At 42.0% G+C, this 23556-nt stretch overlaps 1 protein-coding gene across 1 annotated transcript in view; it reads right to left on the bottom strand.

The window, feature by feature from the left end:
• TMEM131L (transmembrane 131 like) overlaps positions 1-23556 on the bottom strand; it is a 159852-nt gene that overhangs the window by 67361 nt on the left and 68935 nt on the right. The window contains exons 4-7 of the mRNA XM_082837961.1: positions 19722-19790; positions 15359-15482; positions 13912-14028; positions 12964-13074 (exon numbers count right to left, since the gene is read on the bottom strand). Coding sequence (XP_082694087.1) covers positions 12964-13074; positions 13912-14028; positions 15359-15482; positions 19722-19790 — 421 coding nt within the window. The remainder of the gene's footprint in view (positions 1-12963; positions 13075-13911; positions 14029-15358; positions 15483-19721; positions 19791-23556) is intronic.

Here is a 23556-nt window from a genome sequence, read left to right on the forward strand (position 1 = left end):
CTATTGGGAGAGCGTCTCCGATGTAAGAGCACCCAATGCAAGGAATAGAAGAAGATTCGGCAGGCCCAGAACTTAGCAACTGTATCTCTCTTGCCTTGGGAGAAATCACAAGAAAATATCTAGAGGAACACCTAGAGGAAAAAATAGATTTAGACCAAAAAGGAAAGAAAAAGGTTTAAAAGAAAAAGAAAAAGGAATGCAGCAATTCCAGCAGACAGCAGTAGCTTACAAGCATTAGGGAAAAAGAGACCGGCAAAAGCAGCTGGTTAAACAGCAAGAAACTCATCTAAGCCTCCCTGACAGGAAAAGGGGACAGGAAGAGACCAGCACATCCTGCAGGCAGAACACAGCCTAGAGACAAAGAAGGGCACACGCACAAGCTGGAGGAGACAGCGCGGGGCTTGGGGGCCAGAAGCTACCCGCACTGGGCCCCAAGCTCCCCGAGTGTCAACAGCAGTTCCCCGCCAGGAATCTGCTGCGAACAAGCTCCACCTGAAACAAGCCGGACGAAAAGGGAAAAACCTTCCCAAAGAAGCAGGTTCCAGAAGCCTCTGTGTGCTCCTGGTAAGAGGCAACGGAAACCACACCACAAACAGGTCTCAAAGTCCCCACCCACAGATGTTCCATCCCTTAACAGAGCGGGGACACCACTCAGCACAGGAGTGCCGGAAACAAGGGCTCCCTGCAAAGAGGAGAGGACAGACACACCTGGTGACTGGACTGCCCCACCGCAAGGCTCTGACTCTGAGCACAGACCCGAGAATCTGAGCATCTCGGTGTCACTTCTGAAGAGAGGAGGTGGCTCCTCCCCAAACTCGCCTCAGACAGACAACCTCTGCCCATAGAGTTTAAGGGCGCAGGGCTTGGCCTCAGAACAACTGGCATGAGCTGAAGCTGAAACCAAGGTGATGGTTTCAGCCTTCCATCCCTCTCTTTGGCAAAGATGAAGTACTGGGAACAATTCTGCCCAAAATTAGTGCCTTGAGGGCTGGGGGGCATGTTTTCCAAACTTGGTGGACGTAAGGTTGATCATCTAATATTCCTGTGTGTCTTGTTAAGATCCTAGACTCGGGCTTCCCTGGTGGCACAGTGGTTAAGGATCTGCCTGCCAATGCAGGGGACACGGGTTTGAGCCCTGGTCCAGGAAAATTCCACATGCCGCGGAGCAACTAAGCCCGTGCGCCACAACTACTGAAGCCCGCCTGCCTAGAGCCCGTGCCCCACAACAAGAGAAGCCACTACAGTGAAAGCCCACACACCACCACGAAGAGTAGCCCCCGCTCGCCATGACTAGAGAAAGCCCACATGCAGCAAAGAAGACCCAACACAACCAGAAATAAAATAAAAGAAATAAATAAATTTATTTTTAAAAAAAGATTCTAGACTCAAGCTCCACTTGAAACAAGCAGAGACAAGAGAGACTTAGTGTTGAACTACTGTAATTTCTGAGAAGCCCTGGGGAAGCCACGCACATCCTGGCAGGGGGCTTTCCGAGAAGTCCTGGGCGGGGGGCGGGGGGAGTTACCCCAGCTGCACACAGGCATGGAGAAGCTCTCTGGCTAAGACCAAAAAAAAAAAAAAAAAAAAAGGAATTAGGGAGGACTTCAAATTCTCTGCATGTTAACTCACAGGCCAACATAATTTGATATGGGACTAGAACCTTGAACTTTCATGTCTTGCCAAGGATTACTTCTCTGAATTTTAAATTTCTCCCTGAGAGTTTCATAATAGGAGAGGGTTTATATACAAAAACTTTTTTACGTGATAAATGCATTTTAGCCATGTGCCAGATACTAGGTTCTAAGCTTTCTACATGTATTCATTTATTCAATAACTATAGCACTCCTATGAGGTAGCGCTATTGTCTGTTTTATAGATAAACTGAGACATGAAAGGGTTAGGTAAACTGGCCAAGACCACTCAGGACCAAGACTTTTACCCAGGTGGCCTGGTTTTAGAATTCACTTTCTTATTCACTTCACTATACAGTTCTGTGATGGGGCATCCTTATAAGGCTGGGTTGTTTTCTTTGGTTTTTTTTTTTGGAATATCTTAATTCTGTTATTTGATCCCCTTTCAAAGCTCTGGTAAGCTTTATTGGATGCTTGAAAGAATCTGGGATGGGAAACAGATGAGGATATGAACTTCAGACCTGGGGCACAGTGTGGCTTTGGAGCAGATTATCGATGAATTATTATAAGGCATCTCAGAGCTTTCCAGGGGAAAACTCAACTGTGCATCCCAGTGGTCCACAGAGGATCGACAAAGCAGGGCTGGTGCCAGTGGGAGAAGGAACAGGCTCAGGAAGGCAGGAGCACGGCCACGGGAAGTCTGCTCATCTCCATGCAGAGAGGGAGGGCCATGGGCTTAACAGCGGGTAAGCCCAAAGGGTCGAAAGTCCAAAACTGAGGAGCGGTATCAGGAAAGTAAACACTAAACACTAAATACTCCTGATACTCCTGTTCCTTTGCCCCAAGCCTTCCTCTCCCCTCAAGGTAGAGGCAGTTGCCCATGAGTGAGCCACAGACAATGACCCTGCACTGCAGGCAGGGTGACAGGGCAGGGGCTATTGGAGGAGTTGGTTTCTTTTCTCCTTCTCTCTACGTCCTGGGTAAGGGTGTTTGTCCTTGACTTAAACATCCCTTCCATAAGAGGAAATGCAGATGGTCAACAGGCACGTGAAAAGATGAATGCTAATCATCAGGGAAATGGAAGTCAAAACCACAATGAGATTATCATCTCACACCTGACAGAATGGCTATCCTCAAAAAGAGCGCAAATAACCAAACGCTGGTGAGCATGTGGAGAAAAGGGAACCCTGTTACACTGGGGGAGGGGATGTAAGTTGGTGCAGCCACTGTGGAAAATAGTATGGAGGTTTCTCAAAAAACTAAAAATAGAACTACTACATGACCCAGCAATTCCACTCCTGGGTATATATCCGAAAAATACTAATTTGAAAAGATACATACACCCCAATGTTCATAGCAGTTTTATTTACAATTGTCAAAATATGGAAGCAACCTAACTGTCCAACAACAGATGAATGGATATGGATAAAGAAGATGTGGTGTATATATATATACACACACACAACGGAATACTACTAGCCATGAAGAAGAATGAAATTTGCAACAATATGGATGGACTTGGGGGGTATTACGCTAAGTGAAGTAAGTCAGACAGAGAAAGACAAATACTGTATGATTTCACTTATCTGAAACACAAAACAAACTAGTGAATAAAACAAAAAAGAAGCAGACTCAAAGATATAGAGAACAAACTAGTGGCTACCAGTGGGGAAAGGAAAGAGGGGAGGGGCAAGACAGAGGTAGGGGATTAAGAGGCATAAACTATCATGTGCAAAATAAGCTACAAGGGTACACTGTGCAACACGGGGAATAAAGCCGATATTTTCTAATAAGTATAAATGGAGTATAACCTTTAAAAATTGTGAATCACTATATTGTACACCTGTAACTTATGTAATATTGTACATCAACTATACTTCAACTAAAAAAAAAGTCCCTTCCAATGGGCCACACCACAGTCTACCTGGGGGCCGGGAGTTAGCAACTCTGACCCTCTTACGTCAGCTGACACAGAATGTGGCTTATCAGTAATATAAATTTAGTTTTCTAGCTTCTGATTCTTATATATCCACCAGTTCAGAACCTGAGGAAGAGAGGTGCTATCTATTTATTGGGCACCTTCAAGTCTTCTAACAAAAGTTTCTGGAATATTCTAATATAGTGAATGTGGCAGAATTATAATTTCTTGCTTTTTAAGGTCATTTATTCAATTCTCAATCATTTATTTACTATGTGTTCTGTGGCGAGGCTCTGTGCTAGGTGATAAGAAAACAAATACTGGTTAGGACACGATTCCTGCTCTTTAAGGAGCTTATAATCTTATCAAAGGAAAACACATACACAGAAACAAAAGCTTTTGCATACTATCCTTGCTAAGACACGGGTCTCTCAGGGCTTTCAGTAAGGAGCTAGTCAATTCTCCAGGAGGCAAAAAAGGGACTAAGCAAGTGTTGAGTTAAAAAGAGGGTCCGAGGGTTTCCCTGGTGGCACAGTGGTTAAGAATCTGCCTGCCAATGCAGGGGACACGGGTTCGAGCCCTGGTCCGAGAAGATCCCACATGCCGCGGAGCGACTAAGCCCGAGCACCACAACTACTGAGCCTGCACTCTAGAGCCCGCGAGCCACAACTACTGAGCCCACATGCCACAACTACTGAGCCCACGCACCTAGAGCCCGTGCTCCGCAACAAGAGAAGCCACAGCGATGAGAACCCCAAGCACCCCAACAAAGAATAGCCCCCACTTGCAGCAACTAGAGAAAGCCTGCACGCAGCAATGAAGACCCAACACAGCCAAAAATAAATAAATAAATAAAAATTTTTAAAAAAAGGAGGGGCCGAGAAACTGTTCTCTCCTGGAACACTGTTCTGTCCTGCCCAGAGTGCAGAGATTTGAGAGAAGCAAATGGGGCTGATGGCGGGAGGAGACTCCACGGGCTGGGGGGGTTGGGGGGCAGGGAGAAGCCGAGGAAAGGGGAACACCCCCACCCCTGGGTACCTCCTGCAGCTTCACCAAGCTTCCTTCCTGTCTCCCATTCACCAGCCCTCTATCTCTTCCCAAACTCCCACTCCACTGAATCATTCTCACTGGAGGCTCCAATGAAAAAAAGAAAAAATTTTAAATTTAAGCAATTTCCTTGCTTTAAAAGCTGCATTCAGAGGCAAGTAGGTTAACAGCGTATATTTTCCTAACATACAGTAATAACTCTCCAGAGTCTGACAGACTAACATTTTTGTGTTAAAAAAGGTAACTTTTAGCAGGCAAATAAATGTTATTAAATATGTTATGTTCCCACCCAGATTTGTAGGAATTCTTAGCTATCACACCCAGAAAATCTGTGTATTTCATTTAACTTATCCTGTAAGACATCAGGAAAACAGGGCAGCCACAGCGGCCTTTAACCTTTCCCTGTTTTTATTTTCCATCCAGATCCTCGTTCAGACTTCTGCAACTTATTTGTTACTGAGAAACCTGCCCCTTTCCATTTCTCCTCTGTCGAACTGTGATTGGAAACGTTCCTTGTCCTCCTTCCCACACTGACTTTATAGCTTCCCTTCCAGACCACCGCACTTACTCGGCAGGGATCAACACCTAGGAGGCGAGTCCCCCGACAGCAACGTGGGGCACCCTCCCCGAGCCTGGCCAGCACCAGGCTCCACGCAGGCTGGCACCACAGGCCTCTCCAACACCTGTCCCGGGCGGGCAGGCAGGCACAGGGCCTGACGGCAGCACGCCAAAGCCAGGCTGTGCCAGTCTTAAAAGGGTAGCAACTCCTGGTCTGAAGTGTTATCAGACATCACACACAATCCCCAGAAAGAATCTCTCCTTTACACAATCCGGTAACAGGATACTGCAGACACTCTGAAAAGTTCAGAAAGGAGGTGACAAAATATTCTTCCTGGTCACCTATGTTGAGTGTGACTGTGGTCTTGGGGCTTATTTCTGATTTTTCACTTCTCTGGTTTCCTGTGTTTTCTTATAATTACACTGTAATTTTTTATCGTCACAATCTCCTTTTGAGAGAATTCAATACTATGATACTATGTTAGGACACACAGATCCACTGTTACTTCGTGGGAACTGTGTCATCGGCTTTCCTCTAATTTAAAACCTCTCTGTGTTTCCCATATTGCCTTATAATTCCACCTTTAACAATAAATATTATTTTACAGTGATTCCAATAATAATAATTTAAGTTCTTTTAACTCTCTGAGACAAGGTTATTGCTATGGTGACCCTATATGCTAGATTCTGAAAGAATGACAATTTCAAATATTGTTTTGTCCAAATAAACCACTGAAACATTCCTCAAATCTCAATGTCTTGGATCCAAAACAACACTAAAGAAAACGTTAAAAAATAAAACTTCTTCTGGGCTTCCCTGGTGGCGCAGTGGTTGAGAGTCCGCCTGCCGATGCAGGGGACACGGCTTCGTGCCCCGGTCCGGGAGGATCCCACGTGCCGTGGAGCGGCTGGGCCTGTGAGCCATGGCCACTGAGCCTGCGCGTCCGGAGCCTGTGCTCCGCAACGGGAGAGGCCACAACAGTGAGAGGCCCGCGTACCGCAAAAAAATAATAATAATAAAAATAAATAAAATTAAAAAATAAAACTTCTTACTTTTTCATGAGCCTAACACAACTCTATTTACATATTACATCCCACCATATACTTTACAGTTACAATCATAGAGTACAGTCTAGCTTATGTTCTACTATTCGCTTGTCAGACATTTCTACATAAGCACCATAATTGTAACTTGGAAGAAGCACTTAATATTCTACTATGCTGATATATTTAAATTTATCAAATCCTTTTTCGACTGTTGAGGTTTTAGGCTGTTTTTACTGTTTTTGCCTTTATAAAAATGCTGCCAAAAATTTTTTTTTGCATATACCTTTCCTGGAACATGAATTACAAAGTCAACAATATGAAAATCATTACCTGGGAAAAAATTTAAAGCATACTGAGCCAGGACTGCCAATCCCAGCTCTGTCCTCAACCTCCACCAAGTAACCTAAATTCTAAGACCATTCTACAATTTCTAAAATAAGAATAATTACCACCTGCCCTGGTAGTAAATCTGTTGAAGGTCATCTGGTTGATGTGGTGAAAAGGTGAAGTTAGACAAATCTTAGATATTACGACTGGAGATATGCTATTTGGGGCTCTTAACTTGGGTGCCCACTGACTCATCTACCTATGAAAAACTCTGGGGGCTGCCCTCCATGTACCAAACACTAAGGTGATGCTGAGATTATGAAAATGAAAAAGAAACAGGCCCGGGCCTAGAGAGTCTCATGGAAGAGCAGTGGCGGGAGACAGCCCGGGACACTAAATGTTAAAGCAGCTTTGAACCAAGCGTCGTGGGACCAGAGCAGAGACTGGTCTGGGAACCTGGAGAGGAGGTGATATCTGAACTGGGGCTCAAGGGACAGAATTAGAAGTAAAAGTGGAGTCAGAACGGGGGAAAAGCTTATGAAGGGGAGACAGTCTGTACAAAAGGATGGCATGGTCTAGCAGTGACGGGAGGTTTGTGAGGCCAGAGATGAGAAGAGCAGGGTGGTACCCCCGAGGCTGGAGAAGAAGCTGGACCCAGGTGACGAAGGACCTTGTAGGCCAAGCTTGGGTGCTTGGGCTGGATCCTGCAAACAACAGGGGCCCAGCAGCGTAGTGACCAGGGAAATAACGAATAGTTTTGTTTAAGAAGACATCACCGGCATGCGCAGCAGGTGCACCGGAGGGGAGAAAGCCTGACTGGGGGATAATCCAGGTGCCAAATGATGACAGGACTGCAACAAAAGCAGAGGGACCTCAGATTCTCACCTAAACCCACTGTCATAGTGACGTCTCGTCTGCTAGGAACGCTCACTCCATAAACGTCAAAGCAAATGAAAGAGAAGGACTAAATGAAAAGGCAAATTAATTCCTCATGTCTGCCCCCTTCTTCCCCTGAGCAGACACACATGTGCAGCAGAGAGGCTGCAATGCACACCCTCCTCTCACTGAACTCAGCCCCTGCTAGAGAACTCCTGGCCAGCAGGAATTTAGACAGAAGACTAGTCACACACACACTCTTGGCTTCAGCAGAAGAGTGAGCCATTTAATCCAGTTCGACTGAGCAGGAAAAATGCAAAAGTAAGATATGGATGGACACGAACCAAAAGGACTGGAATGAGCTCATACTACAGAAAAACTGAGATAACCCAACAATTTTTTTCACGGGCACCCTAGTTTATTTCACAAGAGGGACACATTTTTTTTTTTTGTTATTCCAAAAAACAAACTGAGGTCTTGAACCAAGTACAATCTCTATGACATTATAAATAGTCACACTCTTTTTGCCCCTATCCATAGAAATAAGATCAAATAAAACGGACATATTTCATCTGACCATTTTCCCTAAATGTATGCTCTTTCAGAAAAGGAGGATGAAATATAAGACAATGCCCTTTTCAGGGGGCTTTAGTAAAGTTATACTCTGTGACCTGGGGTTGGGCTCTGTCCTGGGGCTTTACAGGTGTTCATTTAGCGATCCAACGAGAGACAGTGAGCTCAGTGGAAGGAGCACAGGCTTGGAAAAAGACAGACAGCGGGAGGAAACTGGCTTTTGACCCTCATGGAAGTACTTAATTTTTCCTCCAGTTTGTATCCCTAAAATAAATCCATGGGTTTTTTACTAGCATTATTTAAATTTGATTTTGTCATAGCTAACAGAATCTTTTAGCAGCTCAGGAGACAAGACCAAGTGCTGCCACAGTCCCTCTGTGTGAGGTATCATGCGGTAAGCTGCAAGGGTAAGTGAGCCGAAGTGTGCTGATTACGTAACTTTCTAGTTGCTACCTTAGGAAGCAATTTTAAGTATGTGTGAGCAAAGGCCAGTGACAATCCCTGTATCTGAAAGACTCAGGACATATTCATTTCTGCCTAAACCTTCTCGCTCTTTAGCTTTCTACCAGATGCACTTTCCAGCTCTGTTCTGGAGAAGATTCAGTCATGAGCACTCCTTCCCCCACCCTCCTTCCCCGTTGAGAGAAGAGACCTCTTGAACTCAGCACCCACCCCAGATTATGGGTTCTGGACCACGGGCAAAAGGTAGACAAAAACACGGGACAGAAAGAATATCAAAATAAAGATACTCCTTTCTGGAAAAGGACAGCCAGCAACCTTACAGCCACTTAAAACACAACTTGAACGCATTTTATGTGTGCAGTTTAAATGCGAAAATATTATAGTCAGGATTTTTTCTGAGGAATGCCATAATTATTTCTTAAGTCTAAATTTTGTAGGTTTTTGTTTTTGTTTCTAGGTGTAGTAAGCCTTGAAAAAAAGACTTTAAAGTTTCTTTTTCTGAATCACTGTAAAAATGAAAGAAATTTAAACAATTGCCTTTTAAGAAATATTTTTTGATATTTAGACCTCTCAATACTGGGTTCCAACAAAAGATCAGTCAAAAAAATTGAGCTTTACCTTCAAACTCTGAAATGTATTCTACATTGTCACGTCATAAGAGCAGGGACACTGTGCTGTGTTCACTGCCCTATCACTTCCTGGAACATTCAAGAAATGATATCTAATAACTAACTGTTGACTGACTGATGGGGGAGCTATGCTCAACAGGGGCAGCCTTAGACAGTGACTTGACTAAACTCATAGATCCCAGTATAAATGAAAATCGAGAGAATCTACCATTGGGAACAGAGCTGAAGCTGAGACAGTCAAGGAGAACGCCGAGACATTCCAATGGGGGAAGAACTGTCTTTTCAACAAATGGTACTGGGATTACTGGAAATGCATACGAAAAGAATGAACTTGGATCCCGAGCTCACACTATACACTAAAATGAAGTAAAAATGGGTCACAGACCTCACTACAAGGGATGAACTATAAAACTCAGAAGAAAACACAGGAGTAAATCTTTACAACCTTGGACCTTGTTAGATTTGACAATAAAAGCATAAGTGACCAAATAAAAAACAGGTGAACTGGACTTCATCAAAATTAAAAATAAAAAGACAACCTAAAGAACGGGAGAAAAATACATACAAACCATGTACCTGATGAAAGTCTACTATCTAGAATATATAAAGAACACTTACATCTCAACAATAAAAAGACAAATAACCCAATTAAAAACTGGGCAAAGGATCTGAATAGACATTTCTCCAAAGAAGATACAAAACTTATCAAAAAGCACATGGAAAGACACTCAACATCATTAGTGATTAAGGAAACGCAAATAAAAACCACATGAGGTATCACTTCACACCCACTAGGATGGCTATAAAAAACAAAACAACAACAAAAAAACAGAAAATAACAAGCCTTGGCAAAGTCGCAGAGAACTGGAATCCTCATATATTGCTGGTGAGATTGTAAAATGATAACACTTTAGAAAACAGTTTGACAATTCCTCAAAATGTGAGACATAGAATTACCACATGACCCAGCAAAATTCCACCCTTACATACACACCCAAGAGAACAGAAGACATACGCCCACACAAACTTGTCCATGAATGTTCACAGCGACATTATTCATAAAAGCCAAAAAAACTAAAACAAATCCAAAAAATGAAACCAATTGATAAATGTTTAAACAAAATGTGGTATATGCCTATACAATGTATCATTTGGCAATAAAAAGGCAGGAAAAACTGATAACATGGATGAAACTTGAAAACACTATGCTAAGTGAAAGAAGCCAATCACAAAAGACCACACAATTCATTTACATGAAATGTCCAAAATAGACAAATCTATAGAGACAGAAAATAGAGTAACAGTTGCCAGGGACTAAGGCAAAGAAAATGTTCTAAAATTAGACTGTGAGAGAGTGGTGACTGCTGCACAACTCTGTGAGTATACTAACAGCCAGTGCGGGTATACTTTAAGTGGGTGAATTTTGTTGCATGTGAATCATATCTCGATAAAGCTGCTAAATATAGATAAAAATGCAAAAAAGGAAAAAAGAAACAAAACAGAGTTTCGTACCAGCTAAAGCAGATACAAGAAAAGCCAAGTCACCGCCGTGATAGGGGGAGCTGGCCGAAACTCGCCTCAGCCCAAGTTCATGGGCCCCTCCAACGGCAGGCCCCGGGCTGGGCCGGGAGGATATGGAAAGCCAAGTCAGGTGGCCCCCACTTTCGTGGGTCTTAAATTCCACGAGTGAAAGAGAGAGTGGCTAAGTAAACACACTATGTGGGCGTGGGATTATTTCACCGGATACGAGTCCTAAGGGGGAAGGAAGTCAGTTGTACTGCGGGCCAACCGAGGTCTGGAACTGAATGGGAGAGACAGCAAGATCCTTGGAGAACTCAAGATGAGAAAGGAAGGATGAAGTGAGGGTTAACTGTGAGAAAAGCTGGGGGAGGGGCGTCTGGGGAAACGGCAGGCACAGAGGTCCAGGGGCAGGAGGGGAAGAAGTGTGAGCAGCAGAGGGAGGAAGGCGGGGGAGGGACGGCGCCAGACCGCGCAAGGCCTTCCAGCCACACGAAGGGTTCCGTTTAAGTCCTAAATCCTACGGGAATGCACGGAGAGCAGGTGACTGACGAGGTCCAACTTGCATTTTGGGGAAGAGGACTTGAAAGGGCTGAAGCAGATGCTGGTAGACCCGTTAAGGGGCTGCTACAGTGACCCAGATGAGGATGGCCTGGATGTGGGGCAGGGCAGAGGGCACCACGGCAAGGACGGGATCTGCCAGGAAGAGTGGATGGCAGGCACGCTCTCATCACACCAAGGCCTCTGAGGCCCTTAATTCCACGTATCCTTAAATTAACAGCATTAACTAAGGTAATCTGAACACCTGCCTCGGTTTCAATGCTTTTATCACCACTAACATGGCACCAGGCACTCAAAGCTCTCAGTCACCAGAGAAACCTGGCCATTCCCAGCTGCCCTCCCTCTCCCCCCGCTGAAGGACAGCCCCAAGATAAGGCTGAAAGTGCTCACAGGAAAAGCCCTCGCTGTCAGCACATGCAAATTAAACTTTCTCTAGGCCTTCCAAGCCCTTACAAAATGCAGGTCAGATCACAGCAGTCTCCAGCCTAAAACTTTTCAATACAGTCCCACTGGTTTTAGAACTTAAACCAAATCCAAATTTGCAAATAAAAAGAAATCTTCCTTAAAATCCTGAGGAAGGGCTATTCCATTTTATAAAAAAATGGAAACAGTATGTTAAATCCCTAAGAATGACCTATTGGGTGGCAAAGCACCCAGACATTACATTACAGGTAAATTAATTTTGCTTCTCTCTCCACTGGAATGAGAGCTCCATGGAGACAGAGGTGCCAGACTCATGCCTGGCCCAGAGCAGAGGCGCAGTGAAACTGATGGTGAAGGAAAGCCTGGTTACCATGACCTAGAAGAAGTCCGAGCAGTGGGCTTTAGTTATTCATTAAAAAGAAAGGGTAGGGCTTCCCTGGTGGCACAGTGGTTGACAGTCCGCCTGCCGATGCAGGGGACGCAGGTTCGTGCCCCGGTCCGGGAAGATCCCACATGACGCGGAGCGGCTGGGCCCGTGAGCCATGGCCGCTAAGCCTGCGCGTCCGGAGCCTGTGCTCTGCAACGGGAGAGGCCACAACAGTGAGAGGTCCGCGTACCGCAAAAAAAAAAAAAAAAAAAAAAAGAAAGGGTAGGTAAGGTGGTAAGCTTCAGAATATGCTGGGTCAAGTGCTTTTGGAATTTCAACAGCTATCCACAGTTGCAGAGAAATATAAATAATCGAAGGGAAAAAACAGCCAACCCTATAAGCGATTAATGAAATACGCATTAAAAGAATTTTAAGGTTCCATTATATACCTACAAAGACATTGAAAACATTTCTCTCCCCTGAGCCACACCCAGGCAGGACTCATGGTAGGAGGGCGGGGAGAGGGAAAGACGCTTGCAGGAATGTCATTACCAGTGACCAGGGAGGGTCTGGCTCCCTGAAAAGCACCCTGGCGAGATTAACAAGCCCTATAAACCGGTTGGTAGTCTTTAACTACAGAATCCTCTTTACAAAATACACCCCAAGGAAACACGTAGTCCAAAAGAGAAATAAAGAAACCTGTAAAATATGTACACGGCCTAATGGTAAAAATAATGAAAAACTGGACACCCTGCAAATGACCAACAACAGGGCTAAGCAAACTATGGAATATCAACACCGTCGACTATACAGCCGTTAAAAAGAAGTATACGGATTTCACTGACACTTTACATACATACATTATTTCCATATGTACCAGGATTCTTTCCAAAAGCGGAACATGTTAAAATCCCACTTCTGACTAGGTAAAAAGGTCTGTCTGCACTCTGTGTAAGACACATAAATGTAGAGGCTACAAAGTTTGGTATTTATCAGCATTCAAAATAAATGTCCTACTAAAATCACCTGTGTTTGTGCAAGTTGAACGCTCTGGACCTGTGGAAGCAGAAAGTAAGCATTTGGTAGCTGTTTTACAGACCCTTCTGCAGAGATTCTGCGAGTGCCAATGCCCGATACCTGCAGGGAAAAAAAAAAAAAACTATTACTTTTGAAACACATTTGACATCGTGCTGAAATACCTTTCCAAAGGAAATCTGTGTTCGTCAACTTGGCCGTCAAGACTATTAATCCAATTATTATATTTATCTTCGTCCCCAAAAAACAAAAATGCAACAAAAGTTGCTGTACTTAAGCTGAATGTTCCTCAATGCGGCAAATCTCTTCAGAAATAGACAACTTTTCTGATATGGGACCACGAGTTACATGAAATCCTGTAAGAATTAGCCACCAAAGTGATAGATCTTGGCACTTAAAAGAAAGATGTCACAGATACCGCTTAAGATAAAGATTCCCGACTATTTCTGTGACCAACAACAAAATGACTCCTCTCACTCACTCCCCAGTGCTTTGCCAGAATAGGGAGCTCCCTGGGAACGGGCCCCCAAGCATGCAGTCCGTGTCCCCAGAGCAGAAACAGGCCTGAGCCCGGGAGAGGAGGAAGCAAAACCCCCAGGGGCCGCCCTCACAAGCTTCCTTGTGGAGATGAGCATCATGAGTTTTGAAACCCCATTATATTTTATACTAGAAAACCGTCGGATAGATTTCTCTGTTTTGTTCTGATACCCTTTCGAGATCCAAGGTGCATTCCAGCCGTGCACTTTGCACGAAAGATGGCCACCTGGCCCGTGAGGCAGAGGAAGGAGGAGGGCTGGTTAGCTGGACATCAACTAAGCAGCCTTATACTTGAATGACATAAACTAGGTGGCAACATTTCCAAAAGGCTTTTCTTTAACACCCAAACTCCTTCATTACGTCAACAGCCAAATTACATGACCAACAGAAAAAGCTACTTACATGATAAGAAAGAACTCCATGTGAGGAGGTATTAATAAATAAAGAACTTTCAATGCTTCCTTCTTCAGTAGGTAAGAAAATAATTCTGAAGGACGTTTTCCCCATTGCTGGAATTACCTGAAAGAAAGCTACCTCATTAGCCACTTGGAATGGCCCCTCTTTGACAAACTGTCTTTCACAGACTTTCTTCTTGACAATTCCTGTTAACAGATATTTGCGTATTCTTGCACCCTTGATTTATGCATATCATGAATCCCCGAGAATGTCCAAACAGATCAATATCCAACAATCTAAGAGAAAATATCAAAGAACGCACCGCGGACTTAGGGCAAGACAGCTTTCACCCCGAGTGGAGCCACGTGCCTCATACCTTTCCTTTATCCTCCTCTTCCTCCCCCATGTGTTCAAGGGCCTGTGTCTAACACACTTCCACCTCCACTTAAGTAAAGACAACCACCGGTGTAGCGACATGTTGCTACTTAGTAAAAGTCAGGGACAGCGTTTATCTGGATGGACTGTCATGATCAAAATACTGGGCTCCCCCTTACTCCACTTCCTGAGTCCCAGTATTAAAAAATAATGGGGATAGTAAGGAAAATAAACTCTAGTAGTAACCTGGATCTTCATTCAAAGTTAAAGACCTTTTAAAAGTTTAAAAATTAAAGTTAAATTGAATTAGTAAAATTAAGACTATTAGGGACTTCCCTGATGGTCCGGTGGTAAAGAATCCACCTTCCAATGCAGGGGACGCGGGTTCAATCCCTGGTCAGGGAACTAAGATCCCACATGCCGCGGGGCAACTAATCCCACGCACCACAACTACTGAGCCCACGCGCCACAACCAGAGGGAAGCCCGCGCTCCGCAACAAAAAGCCCGCGCACCACGACGAAGAGCCCGCTTGCCACGATGAAGACCTGACGCAGCCAAAAAAGTAAATGATTTTTTAAAAAATTAAATTAAATTAAAACTATTAGAAGATCAGGGTTTTGAGCTCTGTGTTATGGTGCATATTAGCTTCACAAGGAACCACCCACCCCCCTTAGGCCTGTATTTAGAAAAGAGTCCTAACCATCCTAGCACGCTCGCCAGGTGAAGAGATCACCACTGTAAACTTGTACTAGTTACTAAATGCTTCAGCACTGGTAGTCACTACGAGACAAGTAATATTAAGGTTCTTTAAGTATGAGAAAGTCGTATTGAATACACACGCATTACTACCTAGTTTAAATTCGTTAAACTTTTTTTTCCCACATAATCAAAAGCCACCAAAATTATGAATCTGAACAACTGGAAAAATAAATGCTAAAGCAAACACATAGAAGGAAAGCGTCTGGGTAGCAGAAAAAGGGGAGACAGGCAACAGAAAGTGAACAAACTACAGGCAAAGAAAGCAAGAAAAGCTGGCAGCCCGCCACAGCACAGCTTCCAAGACGCGTCCACACTCACCCTGCAGTGAACGGGAGGCACATGAAAATGTCCCGCAGCTGTAAACACGGAATTCACCACGACCTCGCTCTCCCTGCTAGGGTTATACGCATAGAGAATCTTTGCTGCAGGGTGTCCCAGGAACCTAGGAGGGGAACAAGGAAAAAACGCAAGGGATTGTATGGTTATAAACAAAATCATCCATCCATCCATCCATATATACACTCTAAACCCAGAAAGCGGTTGAACTTCATTACAAAGTTAAAAGCAACAATCCTATTGTTAATAAAGCATTCTATCCACAACAGTCAAAAAAATTTTTTAATCCTTTCTTTTACAAGACACTCACGCCAACCCACAGTAGCACCCCAACTGATTTTTGTATTAGAAGAATTCAACCCATCGAGGCCATTGAATGCTTCCCAAAAAACACCTAGGGGGAACTAGGTATCTGTCTGACATGGGTCTCTAATGCAAATGGAAATATGTTTAGATAAGAAACTGTACTCATAGAAAGAGCCAATCTTCTTAGGGTTCATTTTCTGAGTAATACATTTAAAGATACTTTTGGGGGGAATGGATTTCAACTGGCAAAGAGACTGTGTTAAGTCTTATAAAAGAAAACTTAATTGTTAAACACCATTCTTCCGAGAAAAATGAAAGCTCTGCAGCACTTTCTAGCTTTGGCTGTTATCCATTGAAAGCATGAGTCTTTCAGAAAACTCTAATGAAAGCTTTGGCTCCTCCATCCACAAACATGCACACAAAAGTGTTATACATACTTTCAAAACTTTTCATGACCCTCAGAGTTAAGAATCTCTGCTCTTCAGCAAATACCCTAACTAATGGAAACCTTGATGTTGAATCTTTTCCGCAGGGCTCTCCATCTACAAGGTGGGCTCTGACAAAGGAACTTCAAGAGGAAAGGGGCCAGTTTCTAGCCCAGCTGCCTGGAGCTACCTGCAATGTTCCCTCGAATCCTTTACTCTGATTGCTACTACCCAATACCAAATTCACTCCAGTTAAACCGTGTTGTGATAAATAGAGAGCCAGCAAAAATTTCACTTCAGTCATCTTTCCAGTTTTAACACCCTCAGTGGCAGAGGCCCAAATAAACGGTTCTCTTTAGTATGGCTTAGAAGTGAAACTATATTCTAAATACAGGAAAAAAAATCATCTACATTATGTTTGTGTTTTTCTGATTTTGTTCCAATTTCTCTTATATTAAAAACTAAGGGTTCAGGGTTTCCCTGGTGGCGCAGTGGTTGAGAGTCCGCCTGCCGATGCGGAGGACGCGGGTTCGTGCCCCGGTCCGGGAGGGTCCCGCGTGCCGCGGAGCGGCTGGACCCGTGGGCCGTGGCCACTGGGCCTGCGCGTCCGGAGCCTGTGCTCCGCGGCGGGAGAGGCCGCAGCCGTGGGAGGCCCGCTGTACCGCAGAAAACAACAACAACCAAAAAAAAAAAAAAAAAAAACTAGGGGTTCACAGTTGAATATTAAAAAAAAACATGTGCTTTAGGAAAAATTAAGTGCATGCTGTTTCTCTTATATACAATAGGATTTCCAAAATACTGTATTAGTGTCATCAAATCCTTGGAATTTTTCTTTCAGCTTTTCCTTCTACTTTTAATCACAAGTCTTAGTTGGAGACTCAGTATGTCCAATATGTATTTTAAAAGTCCTTAACAGCCAGTTACAAATAAAATACAATAAGTGTGATTAAAACGTTGATTTTTTTTTAGAGTGTTCTTAAATAAAACAACTAAAAATTTTTTATACTATCATAGCACCTCAGAAAGCCCTGTGTCAGGAGTACTAGGCTCACATCTGCCTTTTCCCTCAAATTAAATAAATAAGAACTTCCATGATTTTAGGTTTTACGTGAATAATATGAATCAATCAGCAGTTATTAATACTTATCCTCAAACCTTTTGTTTCCTTCACACAATTGGAATACAAGATTTTTAGTTTCATAGGATACAAATGTCTCCCCGAGAAACACCTTAAAAAATAAGACCACAAAACTGCAATGTAACAGAGACCAGTGGCTGTGTCCACCAGAAACCTCATCAGACCTAACAGAGAATGCTGGCTGAAACCTAGTCACCACAGTACTATTTTTATCCTATTTTTTTTTAATTCTATTTTTAGAAGTGTTATGAGGATAAGAATTTCCTTCACTAGTGACAACTGGAAGATACTCTATTAATTTAATACTACAAAAGAATGATTAAAATTTCTTATGAATGATTAGCACGTTTAATTTCAGGACCAGCAGAATATTAACCCTTAACATAAACCCTAAGAAGTAGGCAGGGGGCAACTGAATAACATGATCCTGATTCTGCAACCTAGAGGGAAACCAGAACTCTGAGAAGGAATGAGGTTTGCTCAAGGTCAACGCCAAAATAAACAATAGCAAAACCTGACCTAGGGCAGTGAAGAAACGAGAACTCTCTGGTTAAAATGTGTGTCTAATGCCTATGGATTAGACCGTTTGTTAGATGCAAGGTAAAACTTGACTAATTTTTTTAAAGTGTTCTGATTTAGGCTATATTTTGTTATTATTGAGTTTTTTTTTAACTTCAGCAAAAATAATTTATTCCCATAACCATATCCTGGATCTCAATTATGAGAAAAATAGCATGGTACGTGCTGGCTTAGAAATCAAAAGATTTACTCTGTCACTTCCAGTAAAATGACCTTGGGAAAACTGCATTACTTCTCAGCAACAAATATATGAGCATTTGTAGTACATGCTCCAATACAGAGATATTTGGAAATGATTCTCTCTCTTAGACAACACCTACCTCCAATATCCTTCCAGGACTGCGGTTAAGACTCAACTCACAAGAGACAAGATTGTGCTTTAAGAACTATAAACTACTACATAAACAAAACTGAATTATCCAAAGGTGATTCAAGTCTAAAACTCAGTAACCTTTTCAAATCAAGAACTTTAAACATTCCTTTTCAACATGCTTCCGGCTATTAGAACCAGAAATTGATGTGCAGAGCTAATTAACATACACAGATAATACATACATACATACAATCATGTGCACTGACGACTGTAGGATATTTTTATATTACTGAAGAGTAAATATACTATGGACAGCCAGTGTCGCATGAACTGGAATTGTTATCCTAATCTAAGTGTATTTACTACTATCCATCTTGTTATATCTACCAATCTGTAACATACACTTTAAAGTAGGTTCTGCACTGAAATTTCTTTTTACAATACTTTTGACAAAAGCAAGGTAAACTCAGAATTTGAAATCAGTGAGGTTTGATTATAAAACCTCATTCTTTACCTAAGAATAAAAATATAAAAATTCAAAAACGAAAAAGTAGGCGCCCAGACTCTTGTAAAATCAGCAAGCTCCCTTCGCACTTTTATCACTTCTTCCTTTAACAGACTCTCCTTAAAAAGCTCAACAATGTGCTTTTAAATTTAAAATTCATTATTCTTCATGGCTGCTCTGATATTTTGATCATCAGAAGGAAATGGAAAGAAGGAAACCAGATGAATAAAGGAGAGCACACCAGGAGACCACCACTAACTCACCCCAGATGCTCTCCTAGCACCACTGTTATTTCACTCACATAACTTTTCTTGTAACTGAAAAAAGTTCTTCATAAAACTGAAGTGATGTTCCAGGCTGCTAAAACAAGCAGAGTTTTTAATCCTGAAACACTCTTTTACTTCCACCTCAAAATTCTACTAACATGAAATTACATCTACTCAGTGCAGCAAAATTCTGCATCCAGGGAGTCTTAACACTTCATTACAACCAACATGAGTCCTGAAGTTCCCTCCTGAGCACAGCTTCACCCTTCTCTTCCTTAATTTCTCTGAGTTCCCAGATCAGTCCCTCAACGGACACTCAGATCACATCCCTTTCATCTCATGGTTCTCAACAAGATGTACTACAAGGAATTACAGCTTCCATGCTGTCTTCCCCACTTAACTTGTTTCCAAAGCCTCAATCATAGTAACTGATGTATGTACAGTTTTGAATCCCAAAGCATAAGGAGCAGTAAAAACTGAGTGAATAAGTGAATCTAATTTTAAAAATTCAGAAACCATCAATATGTAGAGTTTTTCGTTATAAAATAACCTGCTTTGTTTCAGAAAAACAAGGACTTACTATCGACTTAAATTATACGGTACATTCATTAAAAACTAAAGAAAGGGCTAAAACAACTCTTACACTCTCCTTTTCACAAAAATGTTCCTTTTAACAAGTTCTAGGATCAATCTCTCTTGATATTATCTATATATTTAAAATATATTTAATATCATACATATACATAAGAGATATTCTGAAAGCAAAGAGTGTAAATAATAAATTACTAAAAATTATAAAGAGAAGATACTTACTGAACTCCAAAATCTAGAACTGATGGCTGAAAATGTAAAGCTTTTCCACTAAATAGCTTGTCTGAGAAGCTAAAAAAGACAAGACAAGACAGATTAATTTTTGTTGTACTTTTAAAATTTGAATGCTGAGTTAAGAGGATATACTTAGGCCGATAGCTCTCATAAGATATAATTTTACTCCCTTATAAAGGAGTCGGAACTAGATTTTAAATGTTAAAGCTGAATTATCTGAAGCCTAATATAATTCTACAGCTGCAAAAATTCAAGATACTCTTAGATTATGGTTAGTATAACTTCATACCAAATATATAGATTCTATAAGCATTCAGATAAAAAATGGAGATAGATTTAATTTTTGATAGGCTTCATTTCTGGGCGAATTCAGGAAACATATCTATTTTCACAAACCCCAAATCAAGAAAAGACACACAAGGGCGGGAGCTGAGGGTAAGGGGTTGCAGAGGGAGGGAGCTTCGGCCTCCACATTCGTTAGACAAGTTGTAACAGGGAAAGGATCAGGAGCATAGCCAGGGTTGCTCCCAAAGGCTGAAACCATCACCAGGTCTGTATTTTTAAGATTAACAATCAAATAAAATCTCATACGGCAGGTCATATTTTCAGCAGTTGTTAATCATTACTATGATTTCATTTTCCTTCAGAACCAAAAGCCAGAAATTAAAATACTAAAAAACATATAAAGACATTAAAAAATAAGCTATAACAATATATACACATACTTAAAGACTTAAAATACAAAATATATGTAAAAATATATATAAATATAAAATATATACACGTGTGTGTATCAAGAAAGTATTAACTGTCATACGACATTTCTTTTAAGAAATTCTTTTTTAAAAAAAGAAAACAGTAGGTCCTTGTTGGTTATCTATTTTAAAAATAGTAGTGTATACTTGTCAACCCCAAACTCCCCATCTATCCCTCCTCCCCCATCCCTCTCCCCTGGTAACCATAAATTCATTCTCTAAGTCTGTGTGTCTGTTTTGGTTTTGTAAATCAGTTCATTTGTATCTTTTTTTTTTTTTTTTTTTAGATTCCCCATATAAGCGATATATTTGTCTTTCTCTGTCTTCACTTAGTGTCACAGGACATTTTAAAAGCCATGTACTCCAAAAATACTTAACTGGAGAAGCTCCTAAATGTAGCATGCATAACTGTTTTCAGAGACTCAAGTAAGTTTTCCAAAATACAATCTTTCCATGTTCTCCTCCCGCAAAGTAGCCCTCCAGCAAGCACAGTCCAGAGGCTGGTCCAGGAATAGACATTTGAGTTTGAAACTTGCCGGCCCACAGAAACGCTATAACCTTCAGCAAGCCCCTCTCCCATTTTTCTTGAAGGTGCAAACAATACAGAGAACCCCTTCCAAGATCCTCATCTCATAGGAAGAATCCTGGTTGCAATCTCTTCTTCCTCTCTCCACTTTTCTGCCTCTGTGTAAGCTTCCCTTCCCCCATCCCCTCTCCTAAGAATCCTTTCTCTGTTATCTCTTATCTGTATCTCCTTTATTCTACCTCAGCATCAACTGTATTAATAATAAAGGTGACCTCAGTGTCCATCTGCCAACCTCCTCCCTCGTGTCCAGCTCGGGCAGGTGAGAGGTATGCTATTTACTGGTCTCTCTCAAGCCCCAAAAGGCCAGTACTAACTCCATGACTTGCTTGCAAAAAAAGGCCACAAACACACACCCAGTTGCCTCCAGAAATATTTTAAAGAGCCACAGGAGGCGACATAAAGAGGTGCCAACATCAGACACACCGCAGTCACCCCCACTCCAGACAGAGATGGTCAGGGCTCAGCATTCCAGAAGGAAAAGAAAACAGGCAACTTCACATGCCAAGAATGATCTTAGAAAAGTCAGGCTACTGTATTAGTAAAAAGCAAAATAACTAATGAGAGTCTTCTTCCTGCCTTGGGTACTGAAAGTGGATTTATCATCAGATTTCACACACAACTTCTGAATGAAGACGAGGTTTTGGAGGATTTAAGTAATTCACCCAAGATCACATAGTCACTAAGAGGCACAGCCAAAATTCCAATGCAGATCTGTCTATCCAGGTCAGAAACCTGAACCCTGCATGGAGTTCAAGTCCATCCAAGTTCACATGACCTACCCAAGGAACCAAGGCAGTGTCACCTGCCAGGACAGGGGCAGGGCTTCAGAGCTGAGACCCAAAGCCGTCACTTAACTTCTCGGAAGTCCCAGCCTTAGTATCTGTAACATGAAAATAACAACGGTATCCACCTTATAGTTATCATGAGGTTAAAATGAAATAATAATGCCTTTGCTACACGCCTGGCACATAGTTAAGTGCAATAAATATTAGATCGTGTTACTAAGAGGATGACTGTCATCTAACAGCAAAAGCAATGAGAACAGATGGAGAGGCCAACTGAGTGTGGAGTCAGAGCTGACCTCAGGATTTAGAAGTCCCAAATGGGGTAGTAGTAATTATCTCTGAATAGAACAAGTGAAATATAAACCTGGGCTGTCTCACACCATAACAGAGTTTTCTAAAACCCACGAGCAGGAAGTTTTTCATACCCAGTGAAAATGAGACATTTAAGCAGTATGGTAGAAACTTCAAAGAAACTATTTTTTGACCTCACAATGGAGAAATAAAACCATGTCAGTATTTTTTCCTAAAAGTCACAGAACAGATTTATCTTTCTCATTTGGTCAGTTTCAGCTCACTTGACTTTACAATCTGGAAACCAGATCAAGTTGTACAAGGAGATTTAACATCACTATATGAGTTAGAAAGTTAGTTCCCATAGATAAAACCATTTTAGACACAGGTACTGACCTGGAAGGATCTCACGCACATACCTATGACCTCGAGTATTAAAGACTGAAGGGGGAAAAAAGCAGCAAACTGCCAAAATTTAGTCAACTATGGACATCAACAATTATCCTCAAATATCAGTGCTAGCTAGGAAATCATAGGAAATCACACTGTGTTTAAAGATGCCAAAGTTTTCATTTCTAAATCGACAACATCAAAGAAATAACTTAAGCCTCAAGAGCTTCAGAAATAAAAGATACACTGTCTTCCCTTTCCTTTTGCTCTCAAAAATCAGCATTACCCTCTTCACATCTGTACCCTTAACAATACGGCTGATTCTTTTATGTGGAAGTCCACCTGGCCTCTTGTACTCTTAGGAGTCCCCACATCTGCCATAAAATAAAGGCATGCATCTTGTAAAACTAAATTATAAATTCATGCCATGTATTTCTAACTTTCACCCTTTCCCCATCTGCAAGATGATTACAAGGAAAAGCCCTTTATTAAATGAGAAAAATAAGAGCGAGCCTGTTCTGCTTCTACAGCAGGAACGAGGCACAGAAATAAGACATAAAATTGACAGCAAACTGAGGCGAGGCACTCTTGTTATATGGACCCCATCCCATGCCCACTTATTCTGAAGATGCCCTCCTCCTGCAAAGAGTCGCGCCTTCCCTCAGCTTCAGGAAATGTGGACAAGGAATTCCACACATGCTTTTTTGAAAGAATACCTTTGCTTAAGATTACCTGACTTTTTTATCTTCTTTCTCTCTCTCTTTTTTAACTTTGGCCACCTTTTTTCTCTGTATATAAAACAAAGAAACACAGTTCGAAAAAGTGGCTAGTAAGAGGACAGAAATTTCACTAGAAACGAGAAGACCTTGGGTCAGGTCCCAGCCAGGAGCTCCCATGTGACACAAGACTTCGTCTCCTCTTCAGAAAATCGAGGGGGCTGGGCTGGATGATGCCAAGATCCTTAGAAAAGCACTCGGATGCCCAGTCCTCCTTCCTAGGAAAATTAAATCGATCTG

This window comes from Leucopleurus acutus (assembly GCF_964270905.1).
Source record: "Leucopleurus acutus genome assembly, chromosome: 4".
NCBI lineage: Eukaryota > Metazoa > Chordata > Mammalia > Artiodactyla > Delphinidae > Leucopleurus > Leucopleurus acutus.